This window comes from Schistocerca gregaria, chromosome 3 (assembly GCF_023897955.1).
Source record: "Schistocerca gregaria isolate iqSchGreg1 chromosome 3, iqSchGreg1.2, whole genome shotgun sequence".
NCBI classification, from domain to species: Eukaryota; Metazoa; Arthropoda; class Insecta; order Orthoptera; family Acrididae; genus Schistocerca; species Schistocerca gregaria.
Genome location: NC_064922.1, coordinates 846,620,158 through 846,639,410, shown reverse-complemented (window position 1 = coordinate 846,639,410; position 19,253 = coordinate 846,620,158). Strand labels below are relative to the sequence as shown.

Genomic DNA, 19,253 nt, shown 5'->3' with positions numbered 1-19,253 from the left:
TAAAGAGGTATAGCTGGACAGTAACATCAAAAATGTTCGAATCTCGACTTTCATTACTGCCTGACAGTGTTGGTCTCGGCGCATTCTTAGATGTGCAACACACACTGTCACTGACCCGGTATTAATTAAGCTTTTTTTTAAATATTTTTTCAAATATTTTTTATTCCAGTCTTTGATCACAATACACAGCCCTTCGACGACGATCGGTTTCAGTCAATAATGACCATCTTCAGATATACAATATAAAAAATATACAACTAGTCAGCAGTCTACCTTTCAAAACAATACAGTATTTCTTATCACGATTTCTAACCTAATTAGCCTAATGGCAAAATTTGTAAAATTCCTTCTTATCTCATCTAGTGCACAAATAAAGATACATTAAAGAGCCAACGAAACTGGTACAGCCATGCGTATTCAAATACAGAGATATATAAACCAGCAGAATACGGCGTTACTGTCAGAAAAGCATGTATAAGACGATAAGTATCTGGCGCATTTGTTAGATATATTACTGCTGCTACAATGGCAGGTTATTAATATTTAAGTGAGTTTCAACGTGATGTTACAGTCGGAGTACAAGCGATGGGATACAGCATCTCCAAGGTAGCGATGAAGTGGGAGTATTCCCGTACAACTAACTATTTCACGAGTGTAAAGATAAAACAACAAATTTCCTACATCGATGCGGCCGGGAAATGTTATGCAAGAACAGGACCAACGACGACTGAAGAGAATCATTCAACGCGACAGAAATACAATCCTTCCGCAAACTGCTGCAGATTTCAAATCAACAAGTTTCAGCGTGGAAATCATTCAACATAATATCATCGATGTGGGCGTCGGAGAGGAGTTCCCACGCGTGTACCCTTCATAACTGTACGAAACAAAGATTTACGCCTCGCCTCTGCCCGTCAACATCGACATTGGACTGTTGATGACCGTAAACATGTTGCCTTGTCTGACGAGTCTTATTTCAAGTCGCATCGAGTGGATGAACATGTATGGGTATGGAGACTCCATGGACCCTGAAAGTCGGTAGGGAACTGTTCAAGCTGGTGGAGGCTCTGTAATGATATGGGGCGTGAGTAGTTGGTGTGATATGGAACCCCTGATACGTGTAGATATGAATCTGACGGGTGACACGTATTAAGCATCCTGTCTGATCACCTGCAACCATTCATATTCATCGTGCATTCCGAAGAACTTGGGCTATTCCAGTAGAACAATGCGACACTCCACACGTCCAGAATGGCTGCAGGAACATTTTTGTGAGTTTAAACACTTCCTCTGTCCACCAAACAACCCAGACATGAACTTAATTGAGCATATCTGTGATGCCTTGCGAGATGCTGCTCAGAAGATATATCCAGCCCCCTGTACGCTTACGGATTTATTGACAACCCTGCAGTTCCCTCCAGCTCTACTTCAGACATTACTGGAGTCCACCCCACGTCGTGTTGCGGCACTTCAGCGTTCTCGCGGGGGAGCTACACGATATTAGGCAGGTTTACCAGTTTCTTTGGCTCTTCAGTGTATAATAGTTAACCTATTTAACTTTCCCAGTTCTGTCGTCCTTTGATTCGTACAATATTACGCTGAGAATTTGTGCTTTAGGTTCCTTCGGATGGAACTAAATATTGATTGTTTTCAAGCAGTTCCTCTGCTTTCACTCTTCAGCGTTTTGATCAGCACAGCACAGACAATATGAACACACATTTTCTTAATGTTCTGTTTCTAATGTTGTTGGAGACTATTGAATGTTGACTCTAACCACAATCTATTTGTTATGAATGGTACATTAAAACTGAAGAAACTGCAAAAAGGTGGGAATGTAAGGTGATGGGACCTGGATAAACTGAAAGAGCCAGAGGCTGTACACAGTTTCAGGGACAGTATAAGGAAACAATTGACAGGAATGGGGGAAAGAAATACAGTAGAAGAAGTAAGCGTAGCTTTGAGGAATGAAATAGTGGAGGTACCAGAGGATCAAGTAGGTAAAAAGACGAGGGCTAGTAGAAATCCTTGGGTAACAGAAGAGATACTGAATTTGATGAAAGGAGAAAATACAGAAATGCAGTAATTGAAGCAGGCAAAAAGGAATACAAACGTCTAAAAAATGAGATTGTCAGGAAGTGAAAAATGGCTAAGAAGGGATGGCTAGAGGACAAATGTAAGGATGTAGAGGCTTATCTCGCGAGGGGTAAGATAGATACTGCCTATAGGAAAATAAAAGAGACCTTTGGAGAAAAGAGAACCACTTGTATGAATATCAAGAGCTCAGATGGAAACCCAGTTCTAAGCAAAGAAGGGAAAGTAGAAAGGTGTAAGGAGTATATAGAGGGTCTATACAGGGGCGATGTTCTTGAGGACAATATTATGGAAGTGGGAGAGCAGATAGATGAAGATCAAATAGGAGATATGATACTGCGTGAAGAGTTTGACGGATCACTGTGAGACCTGAGTCGAAACAAGGCCCCCGGAGTAGACAACATTCCATTAGAACTACTGACGGCCTTGGGAGAGTCAGTCCTGACAAAACTCTACCATCTGGTGAGCAAGATGTATGAACCAGGCGAAATACCCTCAGACTTCAAGAAGAATATAATAATTCCGATTCCAAAGAAAGCAGGTGCTCACAGATGTGACAATTACCGAACTATCAGTTTAATAAGTTACGGATGCAAAATACAAACGCGTATTCTCTACAGACGAATGGAAAAACTGGTAGAAGCCGACCTCGGGGAAGATCAGTTTGGCTTGCGTAGAAATGTTGGAACACGTGAGGCAATACTGACCCTGCGACTTATCTTAGAAGTTAGATTAAGGAAAGGCAAACCTACGTTTCTAGCATTTGTAGGCTTAGAGAAAGCTTTTGACAGTGTTGACTGGAATACTCTCTTTCAAATTCTGAAGGTGACAGGGGTAAAATACAGGGAGCGAAAGACTATTTACAATTTGTTACAGGAGTCGAGGGGCATGAAAGGGAAGCAGTGGTTGGGAGGAGGTGAGACAGGGTTGTAGCCTGTCCACGATGCTATTCAATCTGTATATTGAGCAAGCAGTAGAGGAAACAGAAGAAAAGTTCCGACCAGGTATTAAAATACATGGAGAAGAAATAAAAACTTTGAGGTTCGCCGATGACATTGTAATTCTGTCAGAAACAGCAAAGGCCTTGGAAGAGCAGTTGAACGGAATGGACAGTGCAATGAAAGGAGGGTATAAGATGAACATCAACAAAAGGAAAACGAGGATCATGGAATGTAGTCGAATTAAGTCGGGTTATGTTGAGGGAATTAGATTAGGTAATGAGGCACTTAAAGTAGTAAAGGAGTTTTGCTATTTGGGGAGCAAAATAACTGATGATGGTTGAAGTAGAGGGGATATAAAATGTAGACTGGCAATGGTAAGGAAAGGGTTTCTGAAGAAGAGAAATTTGTTAACATCGAGTACAGATTTAAGTGTCAGGAACTCGTTTCTGAAAGTATTTGTATGGAGTGTAGCCATTTATGGGAGTGAAACATGGACGTTAAATAGTTTAGACAAGAAGAGAATAGAAGCTTTTGAAATGTGGTGCTATAGAACAAAGCTGAAGGTTAGATGGTAGATCACTTAACTAATGAGGTGGTATTGAATAGAATTGGGGAGAAGAGGAGTTTGTGGCACAATTTGACCAGAAGAAGGGATCGGTTGATAGGACATGTTCTGAAGCATCAAGGGATCACCTGTTTAGTACTGGAGGGCAGCGTGGAGGCTAAAAATCGTAGAGGGAGACCAAGAGATGAATACACTAAGCAGATTCAGAAGGCTGTAGGCTGCAGTAGGTACTGGGAGATGAAGAAGCTTGCACAGGATAGAGTAGCTTGGAGAGCTGAATCAAACCAGTCTAAGGACTGAAGACCACAACAACAACAACAAGATGGAGGTAGTTACACTAATATTGGACTCAAGTATGGTTAGTACCACGTTTGCATATATTTAAATAAAGTTAATGTGTTAACAAAAAACTCTTTCTGAAGCTGATGGAGTGAAAATAAAGTTACATTTCAGGCATCTTAATCCTATAATATTTACAGGTTATTGTGATCTCAGAACCCTTAAACAGGAGGAAGAGGTACGTCTTTAAACAGATTTTAAAGAGACGCAAAGTGTCACTTCGGAGTGAACTGATGTTTTGGTAGGTTGTCTTGACTTACAATACTTTCAATTTCTGCACAGTGGACCGGTAACGCGAAATTGGCTAGTCTGCCTTTTTAACGAAATTCTTCCTACAGCGACTTTACCCAAAATATTTAAAAGTGCAAAAATTATCGCTATCAAAATGCCAGGGAAAGAGGGAACAGTTGCAGAACACTTCCATCCAATATCTCTACGTAGCTCTGCTTACAAGCTATTGGAAAGAATGATTCTAAACCGAATCCAAGATCAAATTAATGCTATGATACCGCCTGAACAAGCTGGATTCAGACATTATAAAAGCTGCTGTGTACAAGTGCGCTCCTTGACTACTCATATAGAACCTGCATACCAAAAGAAACTTAAAATTGGAGTAGTGTTCATTGATCTGTCAGCAGCTTATGACACAGTATGGTGTGAGGGCGTATTATTGAAATTTTTGAGAGCAATACCTTCCAAAGCTGTAGGCAACCTCTTAAGTAACATGTTAAGCAATAGGCGGTTTAAAGCACATCAAGGAGATGACAAAAGCAGATGGCATGTACTCAATGACTGATTACCTCAGGGCTCTGTTCTTGCTCTAGTGTTATTCAGCCTCTACACAGCTGACCTGGCGAACTTGACCTGCCGAAAATTTCAATATGCAGATGACCTGGCAATTTAATATCAGAGTGAAGACATTTCTGAATGTGAAGAACACCTAACGAACAGCCTTACTAAACTTTATGAGTGTTTTGAGACTTGGAGACTAAGACCGAATGTTTCTAAAACCGAGGTAAGCCTGTTCCACCTCTCTAATCGCCTTTCATTAGCAAAGATCAGTGCACAGTTCGGCCCTCTTGGCACAGTCAGATACTACGAAAGCCCAAAATACCTGGGAGTCACTCTGGACAGAACTTTAAAATACAAAAAATACCTTTCCAACTTGGCCAAGAAGATACGAACACGAGTGAACCTTGTGAGAAAGCTGGCAGGTAGTACATGGGGAGCAACCACATCAATCCTCCGAGGAGCATCCCTTGCAGTGATATACTCTGCAGCAGAATACTGTGTACCAGTTTCGCTCGGAAGCGCCCACGTTGTGGAAGTAGACGTGCAACTGAATTCAGTTATGAGAGTAATTAGTGGTACAGTCCGGTCTACAGCTACTTGCTGGCTACCAGTGTTTTCAAACATCAGTCCACCCGATCTCCGTCGAAAGACTGTTCTTTACAACCTCTGTCAGCAAGTTTCTGAAAACAACTCGATCTTAATGACAATTTGCTATCACTGCTTAGGAAACGCCTCAAATCTAGAAGACCAGCATATGAAATGGAAGTCCAAATGCTATCGACAGGATTCGATCAGGACGCAGAGTGTAAAAGTGAGTGGCAAGCTACAAGAACCTGAAACTACGAACTTGTAGACAATCCAACAGTTCCAGTTCCGGGCTTCCACCAACCAAGGGAGGTGTGGGTGCAGTTAAACAGATATCGGACTGAAGAGGGTAGGTTCATATACAACATGTACAAGTGGGGCTTTTCATGTGACAGTGTTTGTGACTGTGGTGACACCCAAACAATGAGCCACATTGTGAATGAATATCCAATCAGACGCTTCCGTGGTGGCGTTGAGAAGCTCCATCAAGCATCCCACGAGGCACCCCGCTGGATCGAGTCCATCAACATCCGAGTGTAGTCTGAGCCGTTTTAAAACTTTTGTACTCTATATAATTTCACAGGTTCATTTTTATATATATTTCTTTGTTTTGCTAAAGGTGTATTACTGTAATTGATGCATACGATAATAATAATAACAATTTCTGCGAAAGCCGTCCACATGTAAGTTGGAAACAGTGCATATATATGTCCGATGAGAGTTCTTTCTGTAAGAGACTTTCGTAAGTTCTTTAAGAACTAAATGTTGAGGTATGAAGAAATGTGTTCACGAGGAAATGGCACGTAGAAATACGAGTTAGAAAAATGTGATAGCACAAATGACACTGATGTAATACCCAAGCTGGATCTGTGGCATGATTGAAAGAGGGCTCAGACTTTAGTTTTATCGACTTCAGGACAGTACTTGATGCAGCAACTGACAGCTGATAATCAACATAAGCAAATGCAGGCTTCCGCGCACTAGTTATAGATTACACTATTGGCGTCATATTACTGCAAACAGTGACTGCCATAAAATACCTGGTAGTAGCCGTCCTCAGCGATCTATAGTACAACGAACATAGAAGGAGCAGAGAAGGAGCAGAATCGTAGGAACAATTGTAAGGAAATTTAATTCGACCGCTGTAGAAATGGCTTACAAACCACATTTTCCGCCAAGTATTGCTCTGCAGTTTGGGACTCTTGTCAGATAACACTGAAAACGGACATCGTGAAGATCCAAAGAAGATGACGTGTTGCATGACGGGTTCGCTCAGAGATAGCGAGTTCGCCTTGGGATGTTAATTAGGCTCCAATATCAGATTCTAAGAGAGAGATGCGTTGTGCACAAGATTCCGAGGAATTTCGTTGCAAGACGAGTGGGATAATGTTTGAGTTCCTTCTTCACACATGTTGTTAACTGAGCAGGACAGGAGAATCAGGAACAGTTGGCTGACACGGAGGAGTATGAACAGTAATTTTCCGCACGCATCATTATTGACTATTACAGAAATGGAGGAAATATTAATGGTACAGAGAAGACCCTTCCGCCGCAGTAAGGTGCGCAGCATAGATGTAGACACAGAGGTACACAAGGAAGGCACGAGCTCACCTCTCCCCATGATGTCCATTATAGGCCACTGTGTGCTGCAGTGTCGAATCCTCTTCCCAAGACTGACACATGTGACACCAATATATATAGCAACAGATCCTGTGCTGTGTAGAAACATTTTCTGCATCGCTCTGTAACTGTGTTCCCGAGGGTACTGTTAGTTATCATATTCATAGCAGGTCCAACTAGAGACTAACTGTATCAACACTTGATGTATAATTTGTCTCACCCCACAGGGGCAACAGTATATCGTCTTGTTGGTGGAGCTGGATGTGTGCATGTATGTGGCCATTCCATTGGTTGCAGGATTCAATGGCTCTACCTCGAAGTACAGAAGTGTCATCACCCGTTCCAAGGGACAAGACCGTGTGTGACCAGCTATTGCCTTTTTTGCGGCTGCGCATGTGAATTTACACAGTGATGTTGAGATTACTGACGTTCACAGCTGCCTCGACTTCAGTTGTGTCTCCCTGTCTTACAACATGCACATCACCAACCGTATCCAGGCCTACAGCTCGACATGTACAGGGTGATAACAATTAAACTTTCAAACCGCTGTAGAAATAACACCACTGGTCAGCATGACGTCAAATTGCAGCGAAATAGTATCGGAGAAAGGGGAAAACGTATGCCACAAGAAAAATAAGTACTTACAAAATGTAGCAACAGATGGCACTGTACGCCTCATAATTTAATAGTGGTCGACTACAAATGACGAATGAATCATACAATAATGCCTAAGGTGTACGTTTGACCTTAAACAAACTGTACTACTCAGTGTTCATGGGTGTAGAGATGTGACACGTAAGCCCATCTACCATGGCAAGGTCATATAATAGTAAATGGGAAAAATCTGTTTTTAATTCCCCCGAGGTGAAAATCGCATAAAAAGTATCATGCAAAATGAAAACGGATTCTTAATTTCAGCGTGAATGGCGCAAAAAGTGTTCAATATGCTGGCCACAGTTTTCTTTCACAAGCTGAAATCGAGAAACAGCACGTTCCGCAACTGATCGAAGTGTTTCCGGGGTCACGTTCAGAATGTGTTGCGCAATACGTGCCTTCAATGAAGCTAAGTTTGCAATCGGAACACTGAACACAAGATCTTTGAGATAGCCCCACAGCCAGAAGTCACACGGATTAAGACCTTTTCAGGATGAAGTGTGCTGGTTAATTTGCGAGTGCATTTTTCGTTGTCCCTCTTCGACAATTCTGTGAATTGACATATCCTGTCAGATGGAAGTGGGCTTCGTCTGTCCACAAAATCTTCCACGGTCAATTATTTTCCATTTCCATGCCAGCAAGAAATTCTAAAGCAAAGGTCTGTCTTGCTGGCAGGTCAAGAGGAAGCAACTCGCGCACATTGGTAATTTTGAATGGATAGCTAAAAAGGATGTTTCATAGGATTTTACGCACCATCCTGTCCAATGTTCGACAACTCTCTGTGCACCACACGTTTGCACACCACCACTCGTCTCCTCCTGCATTGCTGTGGCCACTGCTTCCACATGACTTCGAATCAATTCGTTTCCTCCCTCTACCAGCTGGCCGTTTCCTCCCTCTAACAGCTAGCACGACAAAAGACCCCGTCTTTCCGAATTTCTGAATCACTTTCTCCAGACATTTTTCAAACCCTTCATTGTCCGGAATGTCTGCAGAGCGACGTGTGCATTCATCATTCTTGTAATACAGCCTTACATGCACAGCGCTATCCTGCTTTGAGACAGTCACGGCGAACGTCGCAGACGCGAAAGGAAGAAAAGCCGTGTACCCGGAGTGATTATACCAACTTCAATGGGTCGTGCGCATAGCAGGTGTTTTCATTTACGTATTCTGACACATACGGCGCCATCCATGGATAAATTTTCACACTATTTTGTTTTCTTCTGCAATACGTTTTCCCCCATCTCCGATAATATTCCTTTGCAATTTGAGCTCATTCCGACCAGTGGTGTTATTTCTACAGCGTTTTGAAAGTTTAACTTAATTATAATCACCCTGTATATTATACAGCCACGCTGCTGCGGTTCCCAAAGACCATAAGCAGTCACACCGTGATGAGTATGACCCAAAGAAATGATATACTTTAAAGAAGCAATACCGCGAACCTGCGTGAAGAAAACTGAACAACCTTCCGCCATATTTTGTTAAAGCAAAATAAAGGGGAATGGTTCATAGTAATGGGTCAGGAAACCATGGTTCAAATGGCTCTGAGCACTATGGGACTTAACGTCTGTGGTCATCAGTCCCCTAAAACTTAGAGCCACTTAAGCCTAACTAACCTAAGGACATCACACACATCCATGCCCGACGCAGGATTCGAACCTGCGACTGTAGCGGCCACGCGGTTCCAGACTGAAGCGCCTAGAACCGCACGGTCACACCGGCCGGCCAGGAAACCATGAAGTAACCTCGAAGCCCGCCAATTCCAATCATTACCTCCTCATTGGTTAGGTGATCTACCCATCTAGTCTCCAGCACTCATTTTTTGCACCACATTTCAATAATTTCTATTCTCTTCTTGCCTAAACTGTTTATCGTCCATGTTTCATTTATATACATGGCTACAATTCATACAAATACTTTCAGGAAACACTTCCTGATACTTAAGTCTATATTCAATGTTAACAGATTTCTCTTCTTTAGAAACGCTGTTCTTGCCATTTCCAGACAACATTTTACATCCTCCCAATTTCGGTCGTCATCAGTTATAATGCTGCCCAAACAAGTGCCTTGCTTCCTAATCTTATTCCCTCAGTGTCACCTGATTGAATTCGACTACATTCAATTATAGTTGTTTTCCTTTTGTTGATGATGATAATATATCCTCCGTTCAGGACATTGTCCATTCCGTTCAAGTACTCTTCCAAGTCCTTTGCTGTCTCTGACAGAATTACAGTCCCATCGGCAAGCCTCAAAGTATTTATTCCTTCTCCATGAACTTTAATTCCTACTCCAAATCTTTCTTTAGGTTTCTTTACGGCTTTCCTTTCGTGGCCTTCAACTCTTATAACTACCGTCTGCTTTATAGTCAGATACAATATTACCACTACTATAGAGCACTAACGCTATATATTAATCGTCTCTCCGTAGTGTCAGGCACTTTCATGTAAGTACTGTAAACCCAGATGGCCTGTAGCAAGAAAAGCACGAGCAGAAAACACCGTCTGAAAATATTTGTATCCGATCCCTCTTTGTTTGTTTTAGTACAAACCTTTTTATGCAGAACTTTCAAAGAATGGCAAAGGTTTCAGAGACGAACGTTTTACAAGCTGTGTTTCACGGGACAAAAGATAAGCGACCTTAAGCAGCAGGCGAAATTCGTTTGACACTCTTTCTGCTAGTAGTAACTCTTTCTGAAGGTAGCCACCAGTGTACATTACTTTTTTTTTTTTTTTTTTTTTTTTTTTTTTTTTTTTTTTTTTTTGCTAATAGTAGGTTCAGCATTATTATACAGTCGCCCTTAGTCATTTACTTCGTATATAAATTTGTCTACAAGATTTGAAGCACAAATGCGAGCCACAACAATCAATTACTCCGTCAGCTGCTTGTTTTTCAATAGAAATCTAGCGTAAAATAGTAAATTCACACATTCACGTAAAGTCAAACACAGTGAAGTTCTTCCTGTGCTTGTGTATAAGAGAAATATACAAAATGACTAAAAGATAAGAATTTTAAACCTAACTAACTTGGAATAAGATATATTTACAATTTTATTCCTCCTGTACATGCAGTTACACGCTGCGCAGATGGCGTGCATGATTTCGAAAATAAAGTCGGGAGCTGCTTTTCATAAAGTTAGCACACGTACTGTTTCGCTTTCACACCAACCACAGAATGTCTACACAAAACATGGCGGCTATCACTACAGCCTGATACCGCAGAGTAAGTGCCACAGCCTCTCTACGTACCTTCTCTGTCTCTTCGCATCCTCCCTGTGACACAACTGCGACCTCCGGGTGTGTGCCGGTTGTTTCCTTGATTAGTGCCAGAATCCAGCGCCTGTTTACACTTTGTCCATTGCCCGCTGAGTCAACTGCTTCGCGCATGTATTTCATTTGCCGCCGGATGCAAATGAACGTCACAATGAGCTGTGTGACCTAGAAATCAAATATTTGTAAAGTTCATCCTTAGCGCAGCTTCCGTGTCCGACTGCTACAAATTTCATTATTTGCTCTAATTTGTATGTCGTATTACGGGTTTCATTACTTTGTTAATGGATAGTTTTTTTAAGTACATCTCTTTGGCTGTCACTGGCTAAGAAAGGAGTTCAATATGTAACAACAAATTTTTTTTATTATTTTTCCAATAACGTAAAATGTGTGGCAGATGGCAAATCAAGGTTACAACCTGAACAATTCCTTCTACTCTACTGATGAATTTTTGGTTCAATCTGATAGCTAGTTAAGAAAAAAGTTGTGTTGTTACATGAGCAGGTTCCAAAATAATGTGTTCATTAATGTTAACACTAACCATTTATGTACACTGATCAGTCGAAACATCGTTACCACCTACCTAGTAGCCAGTACGCCACGGATGTGTTGTGGTATGGAAGCAATGAGGCTTCAGTATGTCTCAGAAGGTATTTGACACAACATCTGCACCGACAAGTTACCTAATTCCCAAGGAGGAAGATGAACTCTGACGCCACATTCAATCACATCACAGATGTGTTCGATCAGGTTCAGATCTGGAAAATTGGAGAGCCAAGATAGCGATTGGAGCAAGCCAGTGTGTTCCTTCAACCACTCTGTCATCCCCATAGCCTTGAAACGTGGCACATTATCTTGTTGAAAATTGCCACTGCCGTCCAGCCTTGCAAGAGGTCCACTCGATGCATGGATGCCTACGTGAAAGTTCCCCAGAGCACAACTGGGACGCCGACAGCTTGTCTCCATCCTGTAGTACTGCTGTCAAGTAGCTTTTCGGCTGATTTGCCCCGTTGTATGATGAAAAAGATATCGGTATTTATGAAATTATGCGACACGCTGCCAATGCGTCAGTACCCAGTGCCATGGGTCATATTCCCATTTTTTCGCGGTTGCCTATGTTGTGGTGTTAATATTGGCACATGCTGGGGCGTCAGCCGCAGAGGCCCATTGTTCAAAGTGTTCGATGCTCTGTGTGTCTAGACACTCTTTGCCTATCATTCAAGTTAGATGTTAGTGCGCCACTTGTCTTGTTTTACCAGCCTGCACAACCTATGACGCCTGACATCTGTAACGAGGGGTGGCCGCTGAGCCACTGGATGTGGTTTCACGTTAGCCACTGCACGCTGCCTGTCTTGTTGTACCAGCGTACCTATCCTACAACGTCTGACGCCAGCAGTGAGGTGTGGCCACCCAACCACACGACGCCTGGACGTGGTTGCACCTTAGCCACAGTGTGGCATTTGTCTTGGTTTACCTGTCTTCCCAGCCTACTACATCTTATATCTGTCACGAAACTTAGATGCCCAACCACATGACATCTGGACGTGGTTTAACTTTGGTTTCGCCACGTGTTGAAGACACTCACTACAGCATTCCTCGAACACCCGGCAAGTCTTGCAGTTTCCGAAATGCTCGCACCGATTCTCGAGGCCCTCACAAAATGCCACTGGTCAAACTCGGATAGACCACGCACCTTCCCCATCCTGCAAACGGACAGCACACTCACTGACGCATCATGTGTGTGTCTGACTAGCAGTTATGCCACCCCAGGTGACGCTGTTATCGCCTGAGTGAGTTTATATTGATAGCAAGTCTGTGGCCATAATATTCTGGCTGATCAATATATATCAGGTAAAAATGACTAGTTCCACATCATTTTGGTATAAGAGTGATATATGGAAGATGTTACTAACTGACACCATATGCCCATTACTGATGACTCTTCATGGGTACATTCTACCTCACTCTACATGCCCGTGACCAGTATTTCCCATGGGCACATCTACACATTTATCCTACATCTACACTAGAAGTTCGTGAGCATTGACTTTTTACCTGTACTTTCCGCCCCGCCAAACAATTGTGTGACCTGCAGTTCACGTGGTTGCAGCTGGACGTGTACATTTACGTGTCCACACTGAATCTGCGCTAGAAGCGCACGTGTACACTCTGTCTCCTCAAACAGGTGTGCGACCAGTGGTTTCCGTGGGCGCAGCTGGACATTCGGATCTACACGGTCCTGCTACTGCTGCCGTTGGTGCCCGGTTGCCTGCTGCGCAACCTCACGTATCTGGTGCCCTTCTCGGCGACTGCCAACGTTTGCATCGTGGTGGGCTTCGCCTGCACGCTCTACTACATGCTTCGTGACCTGAATGACCCCGGGGAGTTGCCCCTCAGTGTGGACGTCGCACGCTTTCCGCTCTTCTTCAGCACTGTCGTCTTCGCCATGGAGGGGATAGGAGTGGTGAGTCGCTCTGCATTTCTCTGTACCAGAGTTCATTCGTAATTGTAGATACATTGCCTGACAAAAAAAAAGAGTGGAGCACTCAAAAGACATGGTCGGATGTCGGTTGCGACGTTGTAACGGTACCACTGACCACCTTAAACGGCAACCAATGCTAAGTTATACCTCTAGGAGAAATTTTTGGAAGTTGTGACCGTGAGTTAACTTAACGGAAACAAAGCAATCGAACTGGGATTGGTCCCGGAAACACTCTATAATCAATAGTAAACGGTGGGTCTGGAGTAGACGTCCTCCCAGAACAAAAGCGAATTGTAGCATTACATATTAAAACCGGCCGCCAGCCTAATTAGCCATTCTTGTATCGAACAAAATGATAAAGCAGAAGGCAGTGCTAAGGCTGACCTAACCTTCCTCGATACACCATAAACTCTTTCCTTACATCTGTTTCTACCACTACACAGTAACTGTGCTGCTAACAAACAAATGGCCAGTGAGATAGTAAACAGTAACATATACTTCGCAACAACACGTACCTTAAATGAAATAGGTGTAACAGTTTATAAAGCCAATTACTGACACACATGAAACTAACAACAATAATGAACAGGGAAAATGTTGAAATGATTCTGAATTTAAACCAGGCGATCTGCATTGCTTAGTACAGGGTTTCTACGCCTGTACATTAACCAACGTGCATTACAATTGATAACGCAGTAAATAGTTAATCCTTAAACTCGATTTGAAGCAACTAAACGGAATGCAGATCTCACTACAATGGCTCTGAAGGAGCCTTTGCATTGCTTCATTAACTAGCTAGCCTAAGACACGAGGACGCTTAAACTTTCATGATTTGAAGAATAATGCTCATTAACAAAGCTACCTCAGTATGTATGAGAAATTGTAAGTATTCTTGTCATTAATTATTAATTATGTAAAGCACAACAAACTACAACTCTTGAAATAACAAATGTGCTTTCATAGGTAGTATTTTGACCTACTCATAAATATTATTGGCTGTGCAAATGATAACAAAGCATTATATTTAAGTTCAAACACTTTCTCATAATAAATTAGGACATTCGGAGTTAAATTCACTAGGATAGGATTCTTGTCCAGGCTAGCGATTAAGGATAATCACGGGCGTAAGATAGAGTTTTTAGCAACAACACAATTATTATTAATATCAATGAAAATTTCACAAATACCTGGTCCACAAACAGATTTCCAACTGTAAACAATTTAGTGGAAGTCTGGTAGCACTGGTGGCGCAATTTTCAGCGACTATTAACGGTGCAGCGATGCAATCATAACAATACTGTTGGCCTCACCATGATACAAATTTTCTCCGCATCGAAATTATATTATTATAGGGCGAAAAGCCATGCCATGATAATGGGATCACCAAATGTGGCATCCGAGGGCCATAAGCTCTTCTGGCCTCGAAACATCATGAATATGAGCCACAATTATCCGCTGCTGCTAGCGATGCGTTAACCACAGCACTGCTCAGCCCACACTGCTTACCCGTCGCAGAGGACGAGCTGCCACTTGCGCACCAACCACATCTTTTCCACTCCACCACGCTAGTTCCATAGCCGCGGGGCTTCCCCACATCTGGGACATTCAACCCTATCTTCCATAACTATGGACCAAGTCATTTACAACACATTATATAAAAATCACTTCAGCAGTTATTTAAATTCACAAGCATAATCTAAAGAACACCGTTCAAAAGTTCACGTAACTGATCTACGAGAGTAGTCCAGAAAGTAAGTTCCGGTCGGTCGCGAAATGGAAACCACTGTGGAAATCCGGTAAAGGTTTGGACAGATCTGTTGGGCAGTGTCTCTAGTATGCCCGTTGGTCATGTCGCATCGCTCTTTTCGGTTTTGAATGGACAGTGAGCACGTAAAGATGCGTAGGGAATAGCGTCTCCCACCGAGTATCAAGTCCTGGTTAGAGATTTCGCCTGTGTTATGCAGCCCACATAACACAACTGTCGAGCAGTTCCTTCCCAATGCCAATTCTCGTCCGCACTCTGCAGGGGCAATGAAGACGCTCCTGCAGCGTTTCCGATGAGAAGTGTTCGATCAGACACCATACAGTCCGTAATTAGCTCCCCCTGAGTCTCATCTCTGTTCACAAGACCTGCTGGCTATGAATGCAAAATTTTTCCACAGACAACGAGATGCAGACCAGTGCAGATAACTGGCCGAAAGCACAGGCGGCTGCTTTCTATGACGAGGATATTCGAAAGTTGATACAATACTACAACAAAACTCGAAGTTGGAGCGCCGACTATGTAGAGAAAAACTTGCAAATAAAATGTTTTTGGTTTCCACTGTGTTTTCCATTTCATGACCGACCGGACTTCCTGAACAACCCTCGCATATATATAAAGTCAAAGAACTTCCATGAAAGATACAACATTATACATAAGCAATACTACAAATAGACATAGAACTATCGATACAGATACAAAATAAGTCAAAAATAAGTCTCACAAGGTGTCGGCTAAGTTGTTTATCACATCGATTTCCAGTGGCCTACAGGGAAAGGAACCTCCCCATAAGTTCATGTAAATTTCAGAGAAACAATGTCATGCAATGGATAACGTCTTATTGAAGGAAAATTACTAGGCGTGTCCCAGTTAAGCATGAAAGTAGAGGTACCATATCTCAAATCTATACAGGGTGGTCCAATGATAGTGACTCAGCCAAATATCTCACGAAATAAGTGTCAAACGAAAAAACTACAAAGAACGAAACTTGCCTAGTTTGAAGGGGGAAACCAGATGACGCTATGGTTGGCCCGCTACATGGCGCTAACACCGTTGTTTTTGCGATTCCAGATTCTGGCGCAATTTGTCTGCTACTGATGTGCAGATTAGCCGCGATAGCAGCTGAAACACCCACTTAGACATCATCATTTGTTGCAGGTCGTGGTTGACATTTCACACGTGGCTGAACACTTTTTGTTTCCTTAAATAACGTAACTATCCGGCGAACGGTCCGGACACTAGGATGATGTCGTCCAGGATACCGAGAAGCATACATAGCACACGACCATTGGGAATTTTGATCACAATAGCCATACATCAACACAATGTCGACCTTTTCCGCAATTGGTAAACGGTCCATGTTAACAGGGGTAATGTATCACGAAGCAAATACCGTCGGCACGTTACTTGATACCACGTACTTATACGTTTGTGACTATTACAGCACCATGTATCACAAAGTGAAAAAAATTGTCCAACTAAAATATTCATATTTCTTTACATACTACAAGAATTGTAATTAAAAAAGGGTGTTTCTATTTTTTAAAAATGCAGTTGGTATCTGTTTGAGCTTTGGCAGCGCCATCTAGAGGGCAACCATAGAGCCATCTAATTTCCCCCTTCAAGTTAGACGAGTTTCTGTTCTTTGTAGCTTTTTCGTTTGATGCTTATTTCGTGGGATATTTGGCCGGGACACTATCAATGAAGGCAATGATGTAACTACAAATGGAAAATGCTTATCACTACAACAACTTAGTTTATTACCATAAGACGTCTAAAAAATTATTTACCTACTGAATCGAATTTCACGGATTATGTCATGCTTAACCAATAATTATGTGGTGCAGGGAGAAAGGCAGGAAACTTTACCCACTACATGACAGGTATCCAAACCCATCTAACCAAAAGGCTTACATGTAGACACATGTGAGGAAACGCACGTTCTGATGAAATTATTATTCTGAAACCCTCACAGTCACCGTTATTCGGATTTAAACGAAGATCCGCTTTTGTCACGGCTGCGGACAACGGTTGGTCCAACGGTCCCAAGTTGTGAGTGCTTCACCTGGCGCTCAGATCTTCCTCTCGCCAGAAAGGATTGCTTCTAGTATCTCGCTCAATGCAGCTTTTACGGCACACCGGCTGTTGTGCACAGACGAGACACAGAGACTTCCCTGTACTATACCTGGTCAGGGACTGCTTTCAGTACGGTACGAGTTCATGACATTCTGGTCCTTTTAACCTAACTGTCGTGAGCCAATTACATAAATCTCCGAAGGCTCGAGAAGATAACACTCCTCACCAAAATAAAACGAAAAGAGAAGAAGGAGTAATGAGCTGTGATATAATTGGCAGTAAAGAGTCAACAGTGCTCATTACTGTGATGTGCATACACTATGTGCTCAAAAGTATACGGACACCTGTCTGAAAATGATTTACAAGTTCGTGGCGCCCTCCAACGGTAATGTTGGAATTCAGTAGGCTGTTGGCCCACCCTTAGCCTTGACGAGAGTTTCCACTCTCGCAGGCATACGTACAATCCGGTGCTGGAAGGTTTCTTGGGGAATGGCAGCCTATTCTTCACGGAGTGCTTCACTGAGGAGACATATCGATGTCGATCGGTGAGGTCTGGCACGAAGTCGGCGTTACAAAATATCCCAAAGATATCCTGTAGGATTCAGGTCAGGACAGTGCAGGCCAGTCCATTTCAGGGATGTAATTGTAACCACTCCGCCACATGTCATGCATTATGAATGGGTGCTCGATCGTGTTGAAAGATGCAATCGCCATCCCCGAATTGCTCTTCAACAGTGAGAAGCAAGAAAGTGCTTTAAACATTAATGTGACCCTGTCCTGTGATAGGTGTGCAAGCTCCCTCTATGAAAAACGTGACCACACTATAACGCCACGGCCTCCGAATTTTACTGTTGGAACTACACACTCTGGCAGATGAAGTTCTCCGGGCATTCGCCATACCCACGCCCTACCATCGGATCAACACACTGTGTACCGTGATTCGTCACTCCACACAACGTTTTTCGACTGTTAAATCGTCCAATGTTTACGCTACTTACACGAAGCGAGGCGTCGTTTGGAATTTACCAGCGTGATATGTGGCCCATGAGCAGCCGCTCGACCATGAAATACAAGTTTTGTCACCTTCCGCCTAACTTTCTTAGTACTTGCAGTGGATCCTGATGCAGTTTGGAATTCCTGTGTGATGGTCTGGATAGCTGTCTGCTATGACACATTACTACCCTCTTTAAGGGTCGGCGGTCTCTGTCAGTCAACAGACGAGGTCGGCCTGTACGCTTTTGTGCTGTAAGTGTCCCTTCACGTTCCCACATCGCCTACACATCGGAAAAAGTGGACATAGGGATGTTTCGGACTGTGAAATCTCGCGTACAGACGTATGACACAGGTGACACCCAATCACCTGACCACATTCGAAGTCCGTATGTTCTACAGAATGCCCCTTTCTTCTCTATCACGATGTCTAATGACTACTGAGGTCGCTGATATGGCGTACCTGGCAGTAGGTGGTAGGACAATGCAAGCTAATATGAAAAGTGTATGTTTTTGGAGTGTCCGGATACCTTTGTTCACATGGACTATTACATTATATAGTTTGCATGACTCTTCAGGCATAAGCTACCACATAACCACCATCAGCAGGTAAGTAAATGATTAGAATTGAAGTATTCTGGTATGCAGAATAGCAACCAGAGGGCAGTAAAGCTTTGTGTCGTGTAGTCATCAAGGATACACCAGTGGGCCTTCGGCTCCGAAAACCGATAACGATGATGTTTTGTTGAATGGTTCACACGCTGACGTTGACTGCTCAATACTGAAATCTGAAGCAGTTTGCGGATCTTTTTCGGGCCGCAGCGATGTCGGAAATTTGATGTTTTACCGGATTCCTGATATTCACGGTACACTCGTGAAATGATCGTACGGGAAAATTCCCACTTCATTGCTACCTCGGAGATGTTGTGTCCCGTCTTGATAACTTGCCGTTGTGGCAGCTGTAAAAGACCAAACAATTGCGCCAGACACTCCTCTTATATAGGCGTTGCCGACTGCAGCGCAATATTGTGCCTTTTTTCATACCTCTGTATTAGAATACGCATGCCTACACCAGTTCCTTTGGCGC

At 42.9% G+C, this 19,253-nt stretch overlaps 1 protein-coding gene across 1 annotated transcript in view; it reads left to right on the top strand.

Annotated features, from left to right (window-relative positions):
* Positions 1–19,253, top strand: part of LOC126354752 (proton-coupled amino acid transporter-like protein pathetic) — a 144,862-nt gene that overhangs the window by 100,855 nt on the left and 24,754 nt on the right. Inside the window, exon 7 of the mRNA XM_050004632.1 lies at positions 13,042–13,320. Within this exon, the coding sequence (XP_049860589.1) occupies positions 13,042–13,320 (279 nt within the window). The remainder of the gene's footprint in view (positions 1–13,041; positions 13,321–19,253) is intronic.